The sequence below is a fragment of the Leucopleurus acutus genome (genome assembly GCF_964270905.1).
Source record: "Leucopleurus acutus genome assembly, chromosome: 13".
NCBI lineage: Eukaryota > Metazoa > Chordata > Mammalia > Artiodactyla > Delphinidae > Leucopleurus > Leucopleurus acutus.
The window spans coordinates 48,187,487-48,211,678 of record NC_139155.1 but is presented as its reverse complement, the minus strand read 5'-3'; the positions used below and the strand labels follow the sequence as shown (position 1 = coordinate 48,211,678).

The 24,192-nt window shown below is 38.2% G+C and overlaps 1 protein-coding gene across 1 annotated transcript in view; it reads left to right on the top strand.

Annotated features, from left to right (window-relative positions):
* The window catches only part of TAF4B (TATA-box binding protein associated factor 4b), a gene marked incomplete at its 5' end in the record, with an annotated part of 111,714 nt that overhangs the window by 65,339 nt on the left and 22,183 nt on the right, over window positions 1-24,192 (top strand). Inside the window, one exon of the mRNA XM_082852655.1 lies at window positions 1,545-1,601. Coding sequence (XP_082708781.1) covers window positions 1,545-1,601 — 57 coding nt within the window. The remainder of the gene's footprint in view (window positions 1-1,544; window positions 1,602-24,192) is intronic.

Genomic DNA, 24,192 nt, shown 5'->3' with positions numbered 1-24,192 from the left:
CCCGTTCTGGCTACAGAAGTACGCCCCTCTTTCTATCACATTATCCTATTTTATTTTATTTATAGTACTTATCACTATCAGTCATTGTTTTTTATTTTTCCCCATCATAAATGTTTTACATTTCACAACTGTGTTTAATTTCTATAAAATTATTTTTTCTCTTCTTAAAATGTAAGTTACTTGAAGGCAGAGACTTTGTCTTGTTACCTCATTTCTATATCTCCAAGGCCTAGAACAAAGGCACACAGAGTAGAATATATACTATGGATAGTCAATAAATATTGGTTGACTGACAAAGACTTGATACCCAAATGTGCCCATTTTATACTGTGGCAAAAATTATATACACACACATATACATACACACATACATATACACCCGTATTTTTATGTGAATACACATATACTCATTCTCTCCTAACATAAGTAGAATAACAAGGGAGTTTTCTTAGTTTGGGCTAGAGTGAAGTTGTTTTATTAGATTGGAGACAAAATTAAGAAAAAATGTATTAGCTTTCGGTAGAATCTTATGTAGGTATTTAATTAAGGTGTTTAAAATTAGAAGGCACTCAGATATAAACAGTTTCTTCCTTGTGTTTTCCTTTAACAGAAGTACTGATAAATCAGTAAAAACGTTATCAGTTAAACTAAGTAAATAGGAAAATACTTTTTGCTTTTATTTTGTTAGCTATCTTTAGTTAGCTGCTATTGAATGTTATGGAATATTCAGATTTATAAGGAGTTAGGTAACTTTATTAGAATAAGAAGAAGAATACACCTATCCGCAGCATATTTTTCAGTGGACAAATGTCTGTAGTGTCAGAAATATAGTTCTTTCCTTACCTTTGGTTCCATCAGAGCATTACATGTAGAATGTAGCTCTTTTCTCATAGCAGTCCTGTAAGAGTATTCATTTTTTGAATGTTAAACTGAATCAGTATGGAAAGTGACATTCAATAAACATTTATTGAACATTTTCTTGGGCATAGCATTCTGTTAAGTGCTATAGAGGACCCAAAGATGATAAGATACTCTAATGAAAACATTGGGATGTATTTCTTAATTTTAAAAAATTACACTTTTGAAGAGAGAGAAATTTGGTTCAAAGTTCATCACGTTCTTGTTTCTAATAGTCCTTGAAATACCATATTTTTTACCAAAATGGCTTCACCTAAGGATTAACCAATGTTGATTGTTTTCATTCATTTGAGCCAACAGTTATCCTTTTCTTTTCCTTCATCTCTACCATCCATTTTTCAGTTTTTAGTGTTCCAACAAGACCAACGTCATGCCTCAACTGGACCTGACTGACATTGTTAGCATCATTTTCTCTATAAGCTTCCTCCGGGCTAGAACTGCAGCAGCCAGCCCAGATGATGAAGGGGGGGGGGGGGGGCGGAGAGCACGAGACTGGATTGAGGCATTTTCCCCTGGAGCTAAGGTTTTCAATCACAAGAGAAAATTGTCATTTATTAAATATTTAACGGCAACTATGGTGTTTAGATGCTAGTAATTTCTATTAAAATTTTCTTTTCCTTTGATAGAGTCGTTCCAATAAAGAAGATCCAGAACAGCTGAGATTAAAGCAGAAAGCCAAAGAGGTAGGACTTTCAAGTTACCATGCTTGTCTTTGTGTTTGAGGGAAGGTTGGCAGCTCTCTCCTGGCAATTAGGTCAGGGTTTATTTTGCTGTTGCATACCATTTGCCGAAGCCTTGGGGAAGGACAGGAACTGCTGAAGGCAAGGGCAGTACTTCAAATGAGGTCAATGAGTTATGTGCTCTCTTTTTAAAATTTATTTTCAAGGCTTAGGCCTGTCTAGAAATGGCTCTTTGTAAACTACAGCAGCACACTTGGAGGAATATAATGTGGGATTAAAAAAAAAGAAAGAAAAGAAACTTCTGAGATTTAGCATCTGGGACTGTACAATAGGCTACATTTTTCCAGGGTAATTGTTCGTTTTGTAAATCTGATACTGCTTATAATTCTTTGGCTGGGAGGTGGTACTGGGATTTAGTTTTAAATGGAAAACGCCTCTGGCTTTTAATTTTCTGGGCCCAGCAGTTTTCTGTTCTGGAATGGAGCCCTTGTTTCACACAGTTCATGTTTAGCTGCGGGGGTTTTAGTTTATAGCTTAGACTGGTTAAGCTTTTACTCCCAGAGGCCTCTGCATAGCAACTGTAGAAATCAACAAATAAGTTCATTTATGTCTGCAGCCTCCTCTCAGTAGCTGACTTTTTACATTTCCCAATATCCATTTCCTGACTTTTCTAGCCCCAGAGAAAAAAGCTCCACTAATTGGAGCTTATTTTAATTGAGCCTTAATATTGGATCTCACTGGAGTTGCCCCCAGAGCTGCTGAGAACAGAAGGAAATGAAAGTACCTAAGGTTGAAGACATGGTGTATGTATGGGTGTGTGTGTGAAATTTTTCACTTGACCTACAGATTCTTTTCCCTGCTGAATAAATCATCAAGCCTGTTCACATTTCTGATTAAGGATCTGACAGCAGACGATAATAAAGACAATTGAGGTGTGAGACGTGTGATATGGAGCTGAAGAAATTGGTTTCTATAGTTACTTGACTGATTTCATGCAATTTTTAAGGATCTTTGTGCTAAATAAGAGTGATTTCCTGAGCAACCTTTTTCCTTAACTGTGCCTCTTGAACTATGAAATTTGTTGTTGCTTAACATTGCTGCACTCGGCTTCTAGGTGCCAGCAGCAGCAGGTTATTTATGAATGTTTTAAAGGCCCTTATTGTTTGGATTAATGTAGGAGCTGAGGCAAAGCAAATGGAAATCTAGTAAGATTCTTACAATCAATGTGGTGTGTTTTCACTAAAATAGAAAAGGAAGAAAACATGAACTCTGGATGGAGGGGTTTCTGGATTGAGGTGAAGAGAACTGGGAAAGGAGAATATTAAAAAGGATTTGAAACCGAACCAATTTTTTTCAACAACAAAAAATTTCTGTTACTCATTTCCAGAAAATTTATCTAAAAATATTATCTAAAAAATTTAACATGAGAACTGTACCTATAATCTTACAGCAAGCCTGGCTTGATGATAGATTGATTGGTTGCTTTGAATCATGAGTGTCCCTCTTTGTTTTCATTTAGGACTGATAGATGCTTATCTTACTTCTAATCCCACCTACTTTTTGGAAAATAAATATCAGAAAACTTACCGCTTTATCCTTAAAGGTCTTATCCTGTCTGTTTTTCTTTCATATACCTTCACAAACATCTGGATCATAGATTAATTTTTCCTTCAGGTTTGTATGGAATGCTTTTGTTTGTTTTTCTTTTAATTGTGTTTTTTATTCCCTGAAGGATGAATAGGTGGACAGCATTTTTTGAAGAAAATTCTAAGAGCAAATGTGAAAAGAAAAAAAAAAAACCTCTCAATGAGAGCAGGTGTGCTGTAGCAAACCTGTTTTTTTTCCCCACTGTTTTTGCACCTCCATTTATTTATTTTTCCTAGCAAGATTAAAAAAACTGTATATTTTCCTTCCAAAATATTTCAAAAGTTTTCTGGTTGCTTCCTATTCTAAATCATCTTTGATTTAAAAAAGAGTCAAATACATTGGCCCAGTTCCAAGAACAGAGCCACTCTGTATTAGTTGCAAATGTTGGATGAAAGTAAAATATTGTCATTTTTGTCATCCCCATGCCCCCTAGAGTTCTTAATAACTTTAATATTCTAAGGGGCTCTAATTTAGAATCAAACACACCATATTTTGTTTGGTTGCAAAATCATTGACCCTATCTTTATATAGAGTTGAATTGTTGTCTTATATGGTAATTTGTAAGGTTATCATTTGGGATATACTAATTGTTATCACACTGCTATAAACTATAAAGCTTTGGTTTGTGATTTTTTGGTATTTGGCTGTTTAGGAAATTTTCTTTGTCCGATTGTGAAAATTAGTACAGATTCCTTACTGTTGCTCAATATAAAACTGCTTTGCTTTCCTTTTTCTGGTAACTACCTACCTACCAAGCTGGGCGTAGGAAACAGATTAATGACAGTATCTTACAAATATAGAACTCCAAAGAACTGTTTAGAGAAGTTGTAGGCTTTATTGATCCTGAGGAATGTTTCAGCAGTGATGCTTGTCATATAAATATTAAATCACAACTTGAATCCCCTTCATACGTAGTCTTATAATCCATGGTTGCTTTCAACTGTTAAGAACTAGAGTTTTGGGGGGTTTGGCGGGGGGGGTTTGCAGTACGCCGGCCTCTCACTGTTGTGGCCTCTCCCTTTGCGGAGCACAGGCTCCGGACGCGCAGGCTCAGCGGCCATGGCTCACAGGCCCAGCCACTCTGGCATGTGGGATCTTCCTGGACCGGGGCACGAACCCGTGTCTCCTGCGTCAGCCTGCGGACTCTGAACCACTGCGCCACCAGGGAAGCCCAGGACTAGAGTTTTGATCTTGGTCATTTCTCCCATGGGTTTTCTTCTCTCGAATACAGATTTAGAGTCTATGCATTTCTTCTTTGCATTCTGGTGTAAAGCCAAACTGTTAAATTGAGCAGGTTTTTATAAAGATGTCTAATTTCTTTTCATCCTTCCTATTGACTTCTTCCAATTTTGTCATTCTCACTTGGCACTTAAGAAAGTAGGCTGCCTTTGGGTTTGCCTCCAGCCTAGTCTGAATCCGTTGAAGCAGCTCCTGCTGCATACTATTCTTATTGATCTGACAGGTTATCCATCTATTTGAAAACATTGTTGTCTGGCTAAAATGTCTGTGGATATCAAACATTTTAGTTACAACTTTGGGGCCATCTTTTTCCTGTTTTCTATCTTTTCCTTTAAAAAAAGTCATAAGTGTTCTCGCTCTCTGTATTGTAAGTTTATATTTTAAATATGGACACTTTTAAATTGTGATGGCTTTTTTCCCCTAGATACTTTTACTGAAATGTAAGTACTGACATTCTTCCATTTCACCATCAATGTGTGAAAGGTTTTAAATAGATTACTAATTGCCAAATTCTGACTTAAAACAAGCAGGCACGTTTTTGTTTAATGCATCTGCAGACTTGTCTGAAATGTGTGCTGTGTGTCCTAGATTACCATCTAGCCTTCAGTGTTTTCCTTTCTTACCACATCATCCAGAGTTCTGCAGAGCAAACCATCTGACCTTGGAGTTCAGACATCCTGATTCCTTAAACATTTGTTATATATATCGTGACCCTTATTTCCTTTGAATATCTTCTTTCTCCTTTGGGAAATGTGAGTTTAGTCCATCTGTGCAGAGTGAGACAAAGAATTCACTTACTTTCTTTTTAACAATTCCTAGCATCCCCACTTTCATTTTTTATCAGACATTAGAAGAAAGAAAAAGGAATGCATGACATGTACCTGCTGGCACATTAGTTTCACAGTGCATCCTGTAGAAACTGGGCAAAAATAAGTATTAAATAATTAAAATGCATAACAGATTAGAAAACTTGTACCCTGCAGGACTTTGGATTTTTGTTTATAGAAAATATAGGATATAAAAACTATAAGTAATACAATTCTCCATGAAGCATTATTGTACAATAAATAAAATACTGACTCATAAGGCTCATTACTGATTAGAAGATATATCATTTAGGTACAAGAAGGGCAAGGGATTTTTTTTAATGAAATTTTAAAAGATATGGAGTCAGTGAAATATGATAGTTAAGGCTAACTATTAAATTTATAGCAACTTGTATTTAAACTTTATACTAGTTCTGCATGAGCCAAAACTCATGGAACACTGAACAGGGAAAATTGAAGTTTGTCATTAAAAGTGCAATCAAATTAATGTAGTATGGAGAAGATGTTCTTAAAATGGCAAGTTATAAAGAGCTTGTATACATAGCAGAGAAACAGAAATGCAATGTTTTCAAAGCATTGATAGTCTAATAAGATAGTAGTTCTCAAACTTCGATATGCATAAGAATTATCTGGAGGGCTTGTTAAAACACAGGTTGCTGGGTACCACCCCAGGAATCTATGACACAGTAGGCCTGGGTGAAGTCTGAGAATTTGCATTTCCAACAAAATTTTCGGTGATTTTTCTATTGCTGTCACTGTTCTGGAGATCACACTTAGAATCTAGGAGGGGAAAGAAGGGGGCCTTTAAAATCTATCACTTTCGTTTTCCCATTGACTAAATGGTCATAGAAAGTTAAATAAAATACTGTGATTTGGGAATCTGAGAATTGGCATCTTGAACTGGCATAGTTCAGATACCATCCAATTACCATTCACTAGGTTCTCTCTTTGGAAGCAGGAAAGCTACACTAGGTTTTTTAATGGATATTTTCTCAAGAGACCTTTATTGGTTGTATCTCTTGATTGGTGAACCTTACATAGAAAATATAACATTTTATTTAGAGCTTTTTCAGAAGGTTGTACTCATTCTTTAATTTTGATGTATAGGATCTGTGTGTCTTGAGATATGTATTATCCTTTTGATAGAAAAGGTGTGTATTATAGAGGAAATAGCATTGAAGTAGAAGTCAGGAGTCGTGGATTATCTAGATTTCACTTTGGGAAAGATTTCACTTTGGGAAAGTTACTTGACCTCTTTGAACTTACCTGTTTCCTTGTATTTAAAATGAATGTAACAATACAATCTCTGCTTGTATTACAGAGCTGTCATAATTTAGGGAAAGGTGAGGTATTACAGGGAAAACCAGTAGCTTAAAACCATTAGCTAAGATACATTTAAGAAAGATGCCATCAAGCTCTTAAATATAATAATCTTGAGATTGCCCATGGGTATGTCAGTTTCCAAAAACTAATATGTCAGTTTTTTTGGTTTCTTTTTTTCCTTCCAGAGGAATGAAAAGAAGTTTGGGAATAAAAAAAAGGATATAAGAGTAAGAACTAGAAAAAAAATTATATAATCTAATATGAATACAGCACATTATATTTCTTTTTAATAATACATAAATCAGGTATTATGTTTGCATGTAAGGGGAAAAGTGTTCAAGTGAGATTATGTGGAATATACTATTTTCCTGAAAGGTAGAGATGGATTAGAAGGGCTGACCAGCAGGTATGCATTTCAGATTCCAAGTATCTCAGGTGGCAACAAGGGTTTACTGTATAACACAGGGAACAATATTCAATATCTTGTAATAACCTATGATGGAACATAATCTGAAAAAATATATATATATATATATGAACCACTTTGCTATACACCTGAAACTAACACAGTATTTTATTTATTTATTTTTTAAACATCTTTATTGGAGTATAATTGCTTTACAATGGTGTGTTAGTTTCTGCTGTATAACAAAGTGAATCAGCTATATGTATACATATATCCCTGTATCTCCTCCCTCTTGCATCTCCCTCCCACCCTCCCTATCCCACCCCTCTAGGTAGTCACAGAGCACCAAGCTGATCTCCCTGTGCTATACGGCTGCTTCCCACTAGCTATCTCTTTTACATTTGGTAGTGTGTATATGTCCATGTCACTCTCTCACTTCGTCCCAGCTTACCCTTCCCCCTCCCCTTGTCCTCAAGTCCATTTTCTATGTCTGCGTCTTTATTCCTGTCCTTCCTGTAGGTTCGTCAGAACTTTTTTTTTTTAGATTCCATATATATATGTGTTAGCATACAGTATTTGTTTTTCTCCTTCTGACTTACTTCACTCTGTATGACAGTCTCTTGGTCCATTCACCTCACTACAAATAACTCAGTTTCGTTTCTTTTACGGCTGAGTAATATTCCATTGTATATATGTGCCACATCTTCTTTGTCCATTCATCTGTCAATGGACACTTAGGTTGTTTCCATGTCCTGGCTATTATAAATAGAGCTGCAATGAACACTGTAACACAGTATTTTAAATCAACTATACTTCAATTAAAGTAATTATCAGTGGAGGAAAAAACTTCAAGCCAAGTATCTCAGGTGTTCTGGACAGTGTCCTGATATCATTAGCCTTAATGGTTGGGAGAAAAATTAATCAGACCCTGTGACTGTTTGATTTGGTAGAATGCCTGCTTAATAATTGTCTTTAAGGGGTTAAAAAGGATTCTGTGTTTGAATTGTGATATCCTGGAATTTATGTAAGGTGGGGAGATGATTTTTTTTGGAACTTGTTCCAAAACTTTTTTCCTTTGGTTTAAGATTATGTTAACTGTAAATATGAAATCTAAGCAGGACATTCTTTTTTTAAAAAATTTATTTATTTATTTTTGGCTGTGTTGAGTCTTCATTGCTGCGCGCAGGCTTTTTCGAGTTGCAGCGAGCAGGGGCTACTCTTTGTTGTGGTGCACAAGCTTCTCATTGTGGTGGCTTCTCTTGTTGTGGAGCACGGGCTCTAGGCGCACGGGCTTCAGTAGTTGTGGCATGAGGGCTCTAGAGCACAGGCTCATTAACTTACCTCTCAATTCCTTCCTTTGCTTTATACCTTTATACTTTCCAAAAGTATATAGCAAAATCAGACTGAAGGTGACACTACTTCATATTTTTGGATCATTTGTTATGAAGGACAGCTCTGCTGTCATCTTTTGTACTCTCTGTGCCTACATTTTCCCCCTATATCTTGCCTTCCTTGAGCATGAAAAAGAAACTCATTTTTGGATTTCCCATTATGTCAGTGTCATAATTATCTAGATAATTTAGCCCTTTTTGTTAAATATGTCCCTATATTTGTTGAGGGAGTTAGCTGTAGGACACTAGCTTATTCATTCTTCATGTAACTCCTCTGATTCTGCCTAATAAGCTTTTGGTTTCTGTTTTCATTAATTTTCGTTTTTTCTATATCTTTTGTTTTTTAAAAAAATTATGTCCTTAACATCAAGAAGTACCTCTACTGAGTTTTACCTCTGAGAGCTTGTGTGATTTTTTAAGGTAATCTGTTAATGTGGTTTGGCTCTTGATTAAAGTCAGTACTACCATAGTTATACTTTTAAGGAACAGAGACAAGTACTAAACACCAGAGATAAAATAATTTTCAACCATGATTGCTCTGTTGCTTTCTAGGGCACTGACTTGAATTTTAGGGGACTTCTACTTGATATCAGAGAGACTATGATAAGGGAGATGAAGACTTCTGCCTTTTTCATTAGCCATTAAGGAAGGAATGAGGATGCCCTTAAAAGAAAACCTGCCAAGCCTGTTAGGTCCTTTTGGACGAAGTTGAGAGAGTTTACTGGTATAGGTGAGCAAGCAGGCTTAAGTTTTATGAAGTAAAAGCTAGTAGGAATATAATATAACAGAAGCCTTCTGTCAGAATTCTGATTAAACTAGCTTTTAATGGTTTCAGTTAAGATGGAGTAAAAACATTCCATACTGTTTCTGCCAGCTATAAAACGTGGACAGAATGCATGGAGCAGCTATTCGAAGGCTTTGAAAAGTAAATAGTAGGCAAATTGGGGAAGAAGATGAGAATTCAAACTGACTTCTGAACCAGCAGTGAGGTTGCCATCTCACTTTTACCCCACTCCCCACCCCCATTTTTTCTTGCTGCTTGACCCTAGGCATGGATGTAGTCACAGAACTATGTGGCAAAGAGGAGTAACTAAAGCCCCAGCTTTCTGGCCAGAGGGCCAAAGGGAGGAGCTCAGGAAACCAACCTCACATTACTATGTTTAATTCTTATTACCACTCTTGAGCTACAGATTTGTTATATGTGACTCTGATCTAATCAGCATACCAACGAACACTACAGACCAATATGCTTCATGAACATAGATACAAACATCTTCACCAAAATATTAGCAAATCAAATCCAGTGATATATAAAAATAATAATATATCTTGACCAAGTAGAGTTTACCCCAGGGATGCAAAGCTGGTTCAGTATTCAAAAATTAGTCAGTAAAATCTAACATATTAATAGTCTAAGAGGGAAAAACCATGTGACTATATCAATTGATGTAGAAATACATTTGGCAGATTTCAACATCCATTAATAATAGAACTCTCAGCAATCTTGGAATAGAAGGGACTTTCTCAGTCTGATAAAGGGCAGCTGTTAAAACCCTACCACTAAAAATCATTCTCAATGGTGAAAAGTCTGAATGCTTTCTTCCAAAGATTAGGAAAAAGGCAAGGATGTCTGCTTTCTTCACCACTATTCAACATTATATTGTTGGTACAATAAGGCAAGAAAAAGAAAAGCATATAGCTTGTAGAGAAAAATTAGTTTGTTCTTTCATTCTCTTAACTGTGTCCTTTACAGAGCAAAAGTTTAATTTTTATGAAGTCAAATTTGTCAATTAAAAAAAAATAGACCTGCCTTTGGCTGTCATGTCTAAGAATTCTTTTCTGGGTCCCAAGTCACAAAGATTTTTCCTTAAGCTTTTTGCTAGAAGTTTATAGTTGACATTTTGAGTTAATTTTTTATAAAGTGTAAGGTTCAAGATTCATTTTTTTGCATGTGAATGTTCAATTGCCCCATTTGTTGAAATGACTGCTTTCTCAATTGAATTGTTTTCCACCCTGGTCAAAAATAAATCGGCCATATTTATGTGGATCTATTTCTCGATTCTCTATTCTGTTTCATTAACCTATGTGTCGATTCCTTCATCAATAACACATAATTTTGATTACTGTAGCCTTATATAAGTAATTCTTAAAACTGCATGGTGTAATTCTTTCCATTTTGTTCCCTTTTTCTCCCAAAAATTGATTTAGCTTTTCTAGTTTCTTTGGTTTCCATGTAAGTTTTACAATCAACTTATCCATATCCACAAAAAATTATTTTTGGAACTGTGTTAAATCTGTAGATGAATTTGGAGAGAATTGAGATCTTTACTATGTTGAATCTTACAATCCATGAATGCAGCATGTCTCTCCATTTATCTGTATTTTCCTTTATTTCTTTCATCTGTGTCTTGTGGTTTACAGCATACAGATACCTGTACATGTTAGATTGATACCTAAGTATTTCATTTTGGGGACAGCTATTATAAGTGGGATTTTTAAAAATTTAAGTTTCAGACTTTACCTTAATGATGTTTAGAAATACGATTATTCTATGTATTGACCTTGAGTCTTGTTGCCTTACTAAACTCATTCATTGGTCCTAGGAGGCTTTTTGGTTTTGTTTTTTTTAATCTACCTTGAGGTTTTCTGTGTAGATAAGCATGTCACTTGCAATCCCGTTTCCACCAGCAAACCTCTAATTCAATGGCTGTTTTTACTGAACTGAGCTTGCATGTCATTTTCACCCACTGTGTATGCCAAGTCCACATTAATGCCCAGAACATCCTCCTGTTCCAGTTAAAAGTGCATAGTTTTTCAGAGACCTTCAAGATGGCAGAAGAGTAAGATGTGGAGATCACTTTCCTCCCCAGAAATACATCAGAAATACATCTACACGTGGAACAACTCCTACAGAACACCTACCGAACGCTGGCTGGCAGAAGACCTCAGACCTCACAAATGGCAAGAAACTCCCCATGTACCTGTGTAGGGCAAAAGAGAAAAGAAAAAACAGAGACAAAAAAATAGGGACAGGAGCTGCACCTCTGGCAGGAAGCTGTGAAGGAGGACAAGCTTCCACACACTAGGAAGCACCTTCACTGGTGGAGACGGAGGGTGGGCGGCTAGGAGGCTTCGGAGGAGAGCACAGCAACAGGGGTGCAGAGAGCAAAGCGGAGAGATTCCCACACAGAGGATCGGTGCCAGCCGGCACTCACCAGCCTGAGAGGCTTGTGCGCTCACCCGCCGGGGCACGCGGGGGCTGGGAGCTGAGGCTATGGCTTCGGAGATCAGATCCCAGGGAGAGGACTGGGGTTGGCTGCGTGAAGACAGCCTGAAAGGGGCTAGTGTGCCACAGCTAGCTGGGAGGGAGTCCGGGAAAAACTCTGGACCTGCCTAAGAGGCAAGAGATCATTGTTCTGGGGTGCGCAACGAGAGGAGATTCAGAGCACAGCCTAAACGAGCTCCAGAGACGGGCGCAAGCCACCGCTATCAGCACAGACACCAGAGATGGGCATGAAAGGCTAAGGCTGCTGTTGCAGCCACCAAGAAGCCTGTGTGCAAGCACAGGTCACTATCCACACCTCCCCTCCCAGGAGGCTGTGCAGCCGTCCACTGCCAGGGTCCCGTGATCCAGAGACAACTTCTCCAGGAGAACACCCAGGCGCACCTCAGGCTGTTGCAACGTCTAGTCTCACCCCGCATTCCGTACCCCTCCCTCCCCGCGGCCTGAGTGAGCCAGAGCCCCCTAATCAGCCACTCCTTTAACCCCGTCCTGTCTGAACAGAAACAGATGCCTTCAGGCAATCTGCACGCAGAGGCGGGGCCAAATCCAAAGCTGAACCCCAGGAGCTGTGCAAAAAAAGAAGAGAAAGGGAAATCTCTCCCAGTAGCCTCAGGAGCAGCGGATTAAATCTCCACAATCAACTTATGTACCCTGCATCTGTGGGATACCTGAATAGACAACGAATCATCCCAGAATTGAGGCGGTGGACTGTGAGAGCAACAAAATATATTTTTTTTTCCTTTTTCTCTTTTTGTGAGTGTGTATGTGTATGCTTCTTTGTATGATTTTGTCTGTATAGCTTTGCTTTTACCATTTGTCCTAGGGTTCTGTCTGTCCGTTTTTTCTTCTTTCCTTTTTTAAAATTACATTTTAATAATTTTTTATTTTAACAACTTTATTTTATTTTATTTTTTCTTTCTTTCTTTCTTTTTTTCTCCCTTTTCTTCTGAGCTGTGTGGCTGACAGGGTCTTTGTGCTCCAGCCGGGTGTCAGGCCTGTGCCTCTGAGGTGGGAGAGCCAAGTTCAGGACATTGGTCCACCAGAGACCTCCCAGCTCCACATAATATCAAATGGCGAAAGCTCTCCGAGAGATCTCCATCTCAATGCTAAGACCCAGCTCCACTCGAGTGCTGGACACCCTATGCCAAACAACTAGCAAGACGGGGACTCACCCCACCCATTAGCAGAGAGGCTGCCTAAAATCATAATAAGGTCACAGACAGCCCAAAACACACCACCGGACGCAGACCTGCCCACCAGAAAGACAAGATCCAGCCTCATCCACCAGAACACAGGCACCAGTCCCCTCCACCAGGGACCCTACACAACCCACTGAACCAACATTACCCACTGGGGGCAGACACCAAAAACAACAGGAACTACGAACCTGCAGCCTGTGAAAAGGAGACCCCAACACAGTAAGTTAAGCAAAATGAGACGACAGAGAAACACACGACAGATGAAGGAGCAAGGTAAAACCCCACCAGACCAAACAAATGAAGAGGAAGTAGGCAGTCTACCTGAAAAAGAATTCAGAGTGATGATAGTAAAGATGATCCAAAATCTTGGAACTAGAATGGAGAAAAAACAAGAAACGTTTAACAAGGACCTAGAAGAACTAAAGAGCAAACAAACAATGATGAACAACACAATAAATGAAATTTAAAATTCTCTAGAAGGAATCAATAGCAGAATAACTGAGGCAGAAGAACGGAAAAGTGACCTGGAAGATAAAATAGTGGAAAAAATTACTGCAGAGCAGAATAAAGAAAAAAGAATGAAAAGAATTGAGGACAGTCTCAGAAACCTCTGGAACAATATTAAATGTACCAACATTCAAATTATTCGAGTCCCGGAAGAAGAAGAGAAAAAGAAAGGGACTAAGAAAATACTGGAAGAGTTTATAGTTGAAAACTTCCCTAATATGGGAAAGGAAATAGCCACCCAAGTCCAGAAAGGGCAGAGAGTCCCATACAGGATAAATCCAAGGAGAAACATGCCAAGACACATATTAATGAAACTGTCAAAAATTAAATACAAAGAAAAAATATTAAAAGCAGCAACGGAAAAAGAACAAACGATATACAAGGGAATTCCCATAAAGTTAATAGCTGATCTTTCAGCAGAAACTCTGCAAGCCAGAAGGGAGTGGCAGGGCATATTTAAAGTGATGAAAGGGAAAAACTTACAACCAACATTACTCTACCCAGCAAGGATCTCATTCAAATTCGACGGAGAAATTAAAACCTTTACAGACAAGTAAAAGCTAAGAGAATTCAGCAGCACCAAGTCAGCTTTACAACAAATGCTAAAGGAACTTCTCTAGGCAGGAAACACAAGAGAAGGAAAAGACCTACAATAACAAACCAAAAACAAGTAGGAAAATTGTAATAGGAACATACATATCGATAATTACCTTAAATGTAAATGGATTAAATGCTCCAACCAAAAGACATAGACTGACTGAATGGATACAAAAATAAGACCCGTATGTGTACATGCTGTCTTCAAGAGACCCACTTCAGACCTAGGGACACATACAGACTGAAAGTGAGGGGATGAAAAAAAGACACTCCATGCAAATGGAAATCAAAAGAAAGCTGAAGTAGCAATTCTCATTTCAGACAAAATGGACTTTAAAATAAGGACTATTAGAAGACACAAAGAAGGACACTATATAATGATCAAGGGATCCATCCAAGAAGAAGATATAACAGTTGTAAATATTTATGCACCCAACATAGGAGCACCTCAATACATAAGGCAAATGCTAACAGCCATGAAAGGGGAAATCAACAGTAACACAATCATAGTAGGGAACATTAACACCCCACTTTCACCAATGAACAGATCATCTAAAATGAAAATAAATATGGAAACACAAGATTTAAATGATACATTAAACAAGATGGACTTAATTGATATTTATAGGACATTCCATCCAAAAACAACAGAATACACTTTCTTCTCAAGTGCTTATGGAACATTCTCCAGGATAGATCATATCTCGTGTTACAAATCAAGCCTTGGTAAATTTAAGAAAATTGAAATCGTATCAAGTATCTTTTCTGACCACAACACTATGAGACTAGATATCAATTACAGGAAAAAAAATCTGTAAAAAATACAAACACATGGAGGCTAAACAATACACTACTTAATAACTAAGAGATCACTGAAGAAATCAAAGAGGAAATCAAAAAATACCTAGAGACAAATGACAATGAAAACACGATGACCCAAAACCTATAGGTTGCAGCAAAAGTAGATCTAAGAGGGAAGTTTATAGCAATACAATCCTACCTCAAGAAACAAGAAACATCTCAGATAAACAACCTAGCCTTACACCTAAAGCAATTAGAGAAAGTAAAACAAAAAACCCCCAAAGTTAGCAGAAGGAAAGAAATCATAAATATCAGAGCAGAAACAAATGAAAAAGAAATGAAGGAAACAGTAGCAAAGATCAGTAAAACTAAAAGCTGATTCTTTGAGAAGATAAACAAAATTGATAAACCATTAGCCAGACTCATCAAGAAAAACAGGGAGAAGACCCAAATCAATAGAATTAGAAATGAAAAAGGAGAAATAACAGCTTACACTGCAGAAATACAAAGCATCCTAAGAGGCTACTACAAGCAACTCTATGCCAATAAAATGGACAACCTGGAAGAAATGGACAAATTCTTAGAAAACCACAACCTTCCAAGACTGAACGAGGAAGAAATAGAAAATGTAAACAGACCAATCACAAGCACTGAAATTGAAACTGTGATTAAAAATCTTCCAACAAACAAAAGCCCAGGACCAAATGGCTTCACAGGCAAATTCTATCAAACATTTAGAGAAGAGCTAACACCTGTCCTTCTCAAACTCTTCCAAAATATGGCAGAGGGAGGAACACTCCCAAACTCATTCTACGAGGCCACCATCACCCTGATACCAAAACCAGACAAAGATGTCACAAAGAAAGAAAACTTCAGGCCAATATCACTGATGAACATAGATGCAAAAACATCCTGAACAAAATACTAGCAAACAGCATCCAACAGCATATTAAAAGGATCATACACCATGATCAAGTGTGGTTTATCCCAGGGATGCAAGGATTCTTCAATATACACAAATCAATCAATGTGATACACCATATTAACAAACTGAAGGATAAAAACCATATGATCACCTCAGTAGATGCCGAAAAAGCTTTCGACAAAATTCAACACCCATTTATGATAAAACCCTCCAGAAAGTAGGCATACAGGGAACTTACCTCAACATTATTAAGGCTATATATGACAAACCCACAGCCAACATCGTTCTCAGTGGTGAAAAACTGAAACCGTTTCCACTAAGATCAGGAACAAGACAAGGTTGCCCACACTCACCACTATTATTCAGCATAGTTTTGGAAGCTTTAGCCACAGCCCTCAGAGAAGAAAAAGAAATAAAAGGAATCCAAATCAGAAAAGAAAAAATTAGCTGTCACTTTCTGCAGATAACATGATACTATACGTAAAGAATCCTAAAGATTCTACCAGAAAACTGCTAGACCAAATCAATGAATTTGGTAGAGGAGCAGGATACAAAATTAAGGCACAGAAAACTCTTGCATTCCTATACACTAATGATGAAAAGTCTAAAAGAGAAATTAAGGAAACACTCCCATTTACCATTGCAACAAAAAGAATAAAATACCTAGAAATAAACCTACCTAAGGAGACAAAAGACCTGTACTCAGGAAACTGTAAGACATGGATGAAAGAAATTAAATATGCAAATAGATGGAGAGATATACCATGTTCTTGGATTGGAGGAATCAATATTGTGAAAATGACAATACTCAAAGCAATCTACACATTCAACGCAATCCCTATCAAACTACCAATGGCATTTTTCACAGAACTAGAACAAAAAATTTCACAGTTTGTATGGAAACACAAAAGATCCCGAATAGCCAATGCAATCTGGAGAACGAAAAACATAGCTGGAGGAATCAGGCTCCCTGACCTCAGAGTATACTACAAAGCTACAGTAACCAAGACAATATTGTACTGGCACAAAAACAGAAATATGAATCAATGGAACAGGATAGAAAGCCCAAAGATAAACCCATGCACATATGGCCACCTTCTTTTTTTTTAATATTTTAATTTTATTTATCTTTTTATACAGCAGGTTCTTATTAGTTATCCATATTATACATAGTAGTGTATATATGTCAGTCCCAATCTCCCAATTCATCACACCACAACCCCCAGCCCCCGCCTCTTTCCCCACTTGGTGTCCATACGTTTTTTCTCTACTTCTCTGTCTCAATTTCTGCTCTAGAAACTGGTTCATCTGTACCATTTTTTAGGTTCCACATATATGCGTTAATATACGATATTTGTTTTTCTCTTTCTGACTTCACTCTTTATGACAGTCTCTAGATGCATCCACGTCTCTACAAATGACCCAATTTCATTCCTTTTTATGGCTGAGTAATAGTCCATGGTATATATGTACCACATTGTCTTTATCCATTCATCTGTTGATGGGCATTTAGGTTGCTTCCATGACCTGGCTATTGTAAATAGTGCTGCAGTGAACATTGGTGTGCATGTGTCTTTTTGAATTATGGTTTTCTCTGGGTATATGCCCAGTAGTGGGATTGCTGGGTCATATGGTAATTCTATTTTTAGTTCTTTAAGGAACCTCCATACTGTTCTCCATAGTGGCTGTGTCAATTTACATTCCCAACAACAGTACAAGAGTGTTCCCTTTTCTCCACAACCTCTGCAGCATTTGTTGTTTGTAGATTTTCTGATGATGCCCATTCTGACTGGTGTGAGGTGATACCTCATTGTAGTTTTGATTTGCATTTCTCTAGTAATTAGTGATGTTGAGCAGCTTTTCATGTGCTTCTTGGCCATCTGTATGTCTTCTTTGGAGAAATGTCTGCCCATTTTTGGATTGGGTGGTGTTGTTTTTTTAAATATTGAGCTGCATGAGCTGTTTATATATTTTGGAGATTAATTCTTTGCCCATTTATTTGTTTGCAAATGTTTTCTCCCATTCTGAGGGTTGTCTTATCATCTTGTTTGTAGTTTCCTTTGCTTTGCAAAAGCTTTTAAGGTTCATTAGGTCCTATTTGTTTACTTTTGTTTTTATTTCCATTACTCTAGGAGGTGGATCAAAAAAGATCTTGCTGTGATTTATGTCAAAGAGTGTTCTTCCTCTGTTTTCCTCTAAGAGTTTTATAGTGTCCGGTGTTACATTTGGATCTCTAATCCATTTTGAGTTTATTTTTGTGTATGGTGTTAGGGAGTGTTCTAATTTCATTCTTTTACATGTAGCTGTCCAGTTTTCCCAGCACCAATTATTGAAGAGACTCTCTTTTCTCCATTGTATATCCTTACCTCCTTTGTCATAGATTAGTTGGCCATAGGTGCATGAGTTTATCTCTGGGCTTTCTGTCCTGTTCCATTGATCTATATTTCTGTTTTTGTGCCAGTACAATATTGTCTTGATTACTGTAGCTTTGTAGTATAGTCTGAAGTCAGGAAGTCTGATTCTTCCAGCTCTGTTTTTTCCCCTGAAGACTGCTTTGGCTATTCGGAGTCTTTTCTGTCTCCATAAAAATTTTAAGATTTTTTTTTCTAGTTCTGTAAGCAATGCCACTGGTAATTTGATAGGGATTACATTGCATCTGTAGATTGTTTTGGGTAGTGTAGTCATTTTCACAGTATTGATTCTTCCAATCCAAGAACATGGTATATCTCTCCATTTGTTTGTATCATCTTTAATTTCTTTCATCAGTGTCTTATAACTTCTGCATACAGGTCTTTTGTCTTCCTCGGTAGGTTTATTCCTAGGTATTTTATTCTTTTTGTTGCTGTGGTAAATGGGAGTGTTTCCTTAATTTCTCTGTCACATTTTTCATCATTAGTGTTTAGGAATGCAAGAGATTTCTGTGCATTAATTTTGTATCCTGCAACTTTACCAAATTCATTGATTAGCTCTAGTAGTGTTCTGCTGGCATCTTTAGGATTCTCTATGTATAGTATCATGTCATCCGCAAACAGTGACAGTTTTACTTCTTTTGTGATTTGTATTCCTTTTCTTTCTTTTTCTTCTCTGATTGCCGTGGCTAGGACTTCCAAAGCTATGCTGAATAATAGTGGTGACAGTGGACATCCTTGTCTTGTTCCTGATCTTGAAAGAAATGCTTTCAGTTTTTCACCATTGAGAATGATGTTTGCTGTGAGTTTGTCATATATGGCCTTTATTATGTTGAGGTAGGTTCCCTCTATGCCCACTTTCTGGAGAGTTTTATCATAAATGAATGTTGAATTTTGTCAAAAGCTTTTTCTGCATCTATTGAGATGATCATACGGTTTTACTTCTTCAATTTGTTAATATGGTGTATCACATTGATTGATTTGTGTATATTGAAGAATCCTTGCATCCCTGGGATAAATCCCACTTGATCATGGGGTATGATCCTTTTAATGTGTTGTTGAATTCTGTTTGCTAGTATTTTGTTGAGGATTTTTGCATCTATATTCATCAGTGATATTGGTCTGTAATTTTCTTTCTTTGTGACATCTTTGTCTGATTTTGGTATCAGGGTGATGGTGGCCTCGTAGAATGAGTTTAGGGTTTCCTTCCTCTGCAGTTTTTTGGAAGAGTTTTAGAAGGGTGGATGTTAGCTCTTCTCTAAATGTTTGGTAGAATTCAGCTGTGAAGCCATCTGGTCCTGAACTTTTGTTTGTTGGAAGATTTTTAATCACAGTTTCAATTTCATTACTTGTGATTGGTCTGTTCATATTTTCTATTTCTTCTTGGTTCAATCTTGGAAGGTTATACCTTTCTAAGAATTTGTCCATTTCTTCCAAGTTGTCCATTTTATTGGCATAGAGTTGCTTGTAGTAGCCTCTTAGGATGCTTTGTATTTCTATGGTGTCTGTTGTAACTTCTCCTTTTTCATTTCTAATTATATTGATTTGAGTCCTCTCCCTCTTTTTCTTGATGAGTCTGGCTAATGGTTTATCAATTTTGTTTATCTTTTCAAAGAACCAGCTTTTAGTTTTATTGATCTTTGCTATTCTTTCCTTCATTTCTTTTTCATTTGTTTCTGCTCTGATCTTTATGATTTCTTTCTGTCTGCTAACTTTGGGTTTTCTTTGTTCTTCTTTCTCTAGTTACTTTAGGTGTAAGTTTAGATCGTTCATTTGAGATATTTCTTGTTTCTTGACGTAGGCTTATATTGCTATAAACTTCCCTCTTAGAACTACTTTTGCTGCATCCCGTAGGTTTTGGATCATCGTGTTTTCATTGTCATTTGTCTCTAGGTATTTTTTGATTTCCTCTTTGATCTCTTTCGTGATCTCTTGGTTATTTAGTAACGTATTGTTTAGCCTCCATGTGTTTGTGTTTTTTACGGTGTTTTTCCCTGTAATTGATTTGTTATCTCATAGCATTGTGGTCAGAAAAGATGCTTGATATGATTTCAATTTTCTTAAATTTACTGAGGCTTGATTTGTGACCCAAGAGGTGATCTATTCTGGAGAATGTTCCATGCACACTTGAGAAGAAAGTGTAATCTGTTGTTTTTGGATGGAGTCTCCTATAAGTATCAACTAAATCTATCTGGTCTATTGTGTCATTTAAAGCTTGTGTTTCCTTATTAATTTTCTGTTTGGATGATCTATCCATTGGTGTAAGTGAGGTGTTAAAAAAGTCCCCCACTATTATTGTGTTACTGTCAATTTCCTCTTTTATAGCTGTTAGCAGTTGCCTTATGTATTGAGGTGCTCCTTTGTTGGGTGCCTATATATTTATAATTGTTATATCTTTTTCTTGGATTGATCCCTTGACCGTTATGTAGTGTCTTTCCTTGTCTCTTGTAACATTATTTTAAAGTCTATTTTATCTGATACGAGTATTGCAACTCCAGCTGTCTTTTGATTTCCATTTGCATGGAATATCTTTTTCCATCCCCTCACTTTCAGTCTGTATGTGTCCCTAGGTCTGAAGTGGGTCTCTTGTAGACAGCATATAGATGGGTCTTGTTTTTGGGGGGTTTTGGGGGGTTTTTTTTTTCTTTTGCTGTATGTGGGCCTCTCACCACCGTGGCCTCTCCCATCGCGGAGCACAGGCTCCGGACGTGCAGGCCCAGTGGCCATGGCTCACGGGCCCAGACACTCCGCGGCACGTGGGATCCTCCCGGACCGGGGCACAAACTCGCATCCCCTGCATCGGCAGGCGGACTCCCAACCACTGCGCCACCAGGGAAGCCCGGGTCTTGTTTTTGTATCCATTCAGCAAGCCTGTGTCTTTTGGTTGGAACATTTAATCCATTCATGTTTAAGGTAATTATCGATGTGTATGTTCCTGTTACAATTTTCTTAATTGTTTTGGGTTAGTTTTTGTAGCTCCTTTTCTTGTCTTGTGTTTCCCACTTAGAGAAGTTCTTTCAGCATTTGCTCTAGAGCTGGTTTGGTGGTGCTGAATTCTCTTAGCCTTTGCTTGTCTGTAAAGCTTTTAATTTCTCCATCGAATCTCAATGAGATCCTTGCTGGGTAGAGTAATCTTGGTTGTAGGTTCTTCTCTTTCATCACTTTAAGTATATCTTGCCACTCCCTTCTGGCTTGTAGAGTTTCTGCTGAGAAATCATCTGTTAACCTCATGGGAGTTCCCTTGTATATTATATTTCATTTTTCCCTTGCTGCTTTCAATAATTTTTCTTTGTCTTTAAGTTTTGCTAATTTGATTACTATGCGTCTCAGCGTGTTTCTCCTTGGGTTTATCCTGTATGGGACTGTGCGCTTTCTGGACTTTGCTGGCTCTTTCCTTTCTCATGTTAGGGAAGTTTTCGACTATAATATCTTCAAATATTTTCTCGCGTCCTTTCTCTCTTTCTTCTCCTTCTGGACCCCTGTAATGTGAATGTTGTTGCATTTAACGTTGTCCCAGAGGTGTCTTAGGCTGTCATCATTTCTTTTCATTCTTTTTTCTTTATTCTTTTCCGCAGCAGTGAATTCTACCATTCTGTCTTCCAGGTCACTTATCCGTTCTTCTGCCTCAGTTATTCTGATATTGATTCCTTCTAGTGTATTTTTCATTTCACTTATTGTACTGTTCATCTCTGTTTGTTCTTTAATTCTTCTAGGTCTTTGTTAAACATTTCTTGCATCTTCTCGATCTTTGCCTCCATTCTTTTTCCGAGGTCCTGGATCATCTTAAGTGTCATTATTCTGAACTGTTTTTCTGGAAGGTTGCCTATCTCCACTTCATTTAGTTGTTTTTCTGGGGCTTTATCTTGTTCCTTCATCTGGTACATAGCCCTCCGCCTTTTCATCTTGTCTATCTTTCTTTGAATGTGGTTTTTGTTCCACAGGCTGGATTGTAGTTCTTCTTGCTTCTGCTGTCTTCCCTCTGGTGGATGAGGCTATCTAAGAGGCTTGTGCAAGTTTCCTGATGGGAGGGACTGGTGGTGGGTAGAACTGGCTGTTGCTCTGGTGGGCAGAGCTCAGTAAAACTTTAATCCTCTTGACTGCTGATAGGTGGGGCTGGGTTCCCTCCCTGTTGGTTGTTTGGCCTGCTGCGACCCAACACTGGAGCCTACCAGGGTTCTTTGGTGGGACTAATGGTGGACTCTGGGAAGGCTCACACCAAGGAGTACTTCCCAGAGCTTCTGCTGCCAGTGTCCTTGTCCTCACGGTGAGACACAGCCACCCCCCGCTTCTGAAGGAGATCCTCCAATACTAGTAGGTAGTTCTGGTTCAGTCTCCTATGGGGTCACTGATCCTTCACCTGTGTCCTGATTCCCACAGTACTTTGTGTGTGCCCTCCTAGAGTCTAGTCTCTGTTTCTCCCAGTCCTGTCGAAGTCCTGCTGTCAAATCCTGCTAGCCTTCAAAGTCTGATTCTCTAGGAAGTCCTCCTCCCATTGCCAGACCCCCAGGTTGGGAAGCCTGACGTGGGGCTCAGAACCTTCACTGCAGTGGGTGGACTTCTGTGGTATAAGTGTTCTCCAGTTTGTGAGTCACCCATGCAGCAGTTATGGGATTTGATTTTACTGTGATTGCACCCCTCCTACCATCTCATTGTGGCTTCTCCTTTGTCTTTGGATGTGGGGTATCTTTTTTGGTGAGTTCCGGTGTCTTCCTGTCGATGATTGCTCAGAAGTTAGTTGTGATTCCAGTGTTCTCACAAGAGGAAGTAAGAGCACGTCCTTCTACTCTGCCATCTTGAACCAATCTCATGGTCACCTTATTTTTGATGAAGGATCAAGAATATACAATGGAGAAAAGACAGCCCCTTCAATAAGTGGTGCTGGGAAAACTGGACAGCTACATGTAAAAGAATGAAATTAGAACACTCCCTAACACCATACACAAAAATAAACTCAAAATGGATTAAAGACCTAATGTAAGGGCGGACACTATAAAACTCCTAGAGGAAAACATAGGCAGAACTCTCTATGACATAAATCACAGCAAGATCCTTTTTGACCCACCTCCTAGAGAAATGGAAATAAAAACAAAAATAAACAAATGGGACCTAATGAAACTTAAAAGCTTTTGCTCAGCAAAGGAAACCATAAACAAGACGAAAAGCAACCCTCAGAATGGGATAAAATATTTGCAAACAAAGCAACTGACAAAGGATTAATCTCCAAAATTTACAAGCAGGTCATGCAGCTCAATATCAAAAAAGCAGGGCTTCCCTGGTGGCGCAGTGGTTGAGAGTCCGCCTGCCGGTGCAGGGGACACGGGTTCGTGCCCCGGTCTGGGAGGATCCCACATGCCGCGGGGTGGCTGGGCCCGTGAGCCATGGCCGCTGGGCCTGCGTGTCCGGAGCCTGTGCTCCGCAGCGGGAGAGGCCACAACAGTGAGAGGCCCGCATACCGCAAAAAAAAAAAAAAAAAAAAAAAGCAAACAACCCAATTCAAAAATGGGCAGAAGACCTAAATAGACATTTCTCTAAAGAAGATATACAGATTCTCAATGAACACATGAAAGAGTGCTCTACATCACTAATCATTACAGAAATGCAAATCAAAACTGCAGTGAGGTATCACCTCACACCAGTCAGAATGGCCATCATCAAAAAATCTACAAACAATGCTGAAGAGGGTGTGGAGAAAAGGGGACCCTCTTGCACTGTTGTTGGGAATGTAAATTGATACATCCACTATGGAGAACAGTATGGAGGTTCCTTAAAAAACTAAAAATAGAACTACCATATGACCCAGCAATCCCACTACTGGGCATATACCCTGAGAAAACCAAAATTCAAAAAGACTCATGTACCAAAATGTTCATTGCAGCTCTATTTACAATAGCCCGGAGATGGAAACAACCTAAGTGCCCATCATCGGATGAATGGATAAAGAAGATGTGGCACATATATACAATGGAATATTACTCAGCCATAAAAAGAAACGAAATTGAGCTATTTGTAATGAGGTGGATAGACCTAGAGTCTGTCATACA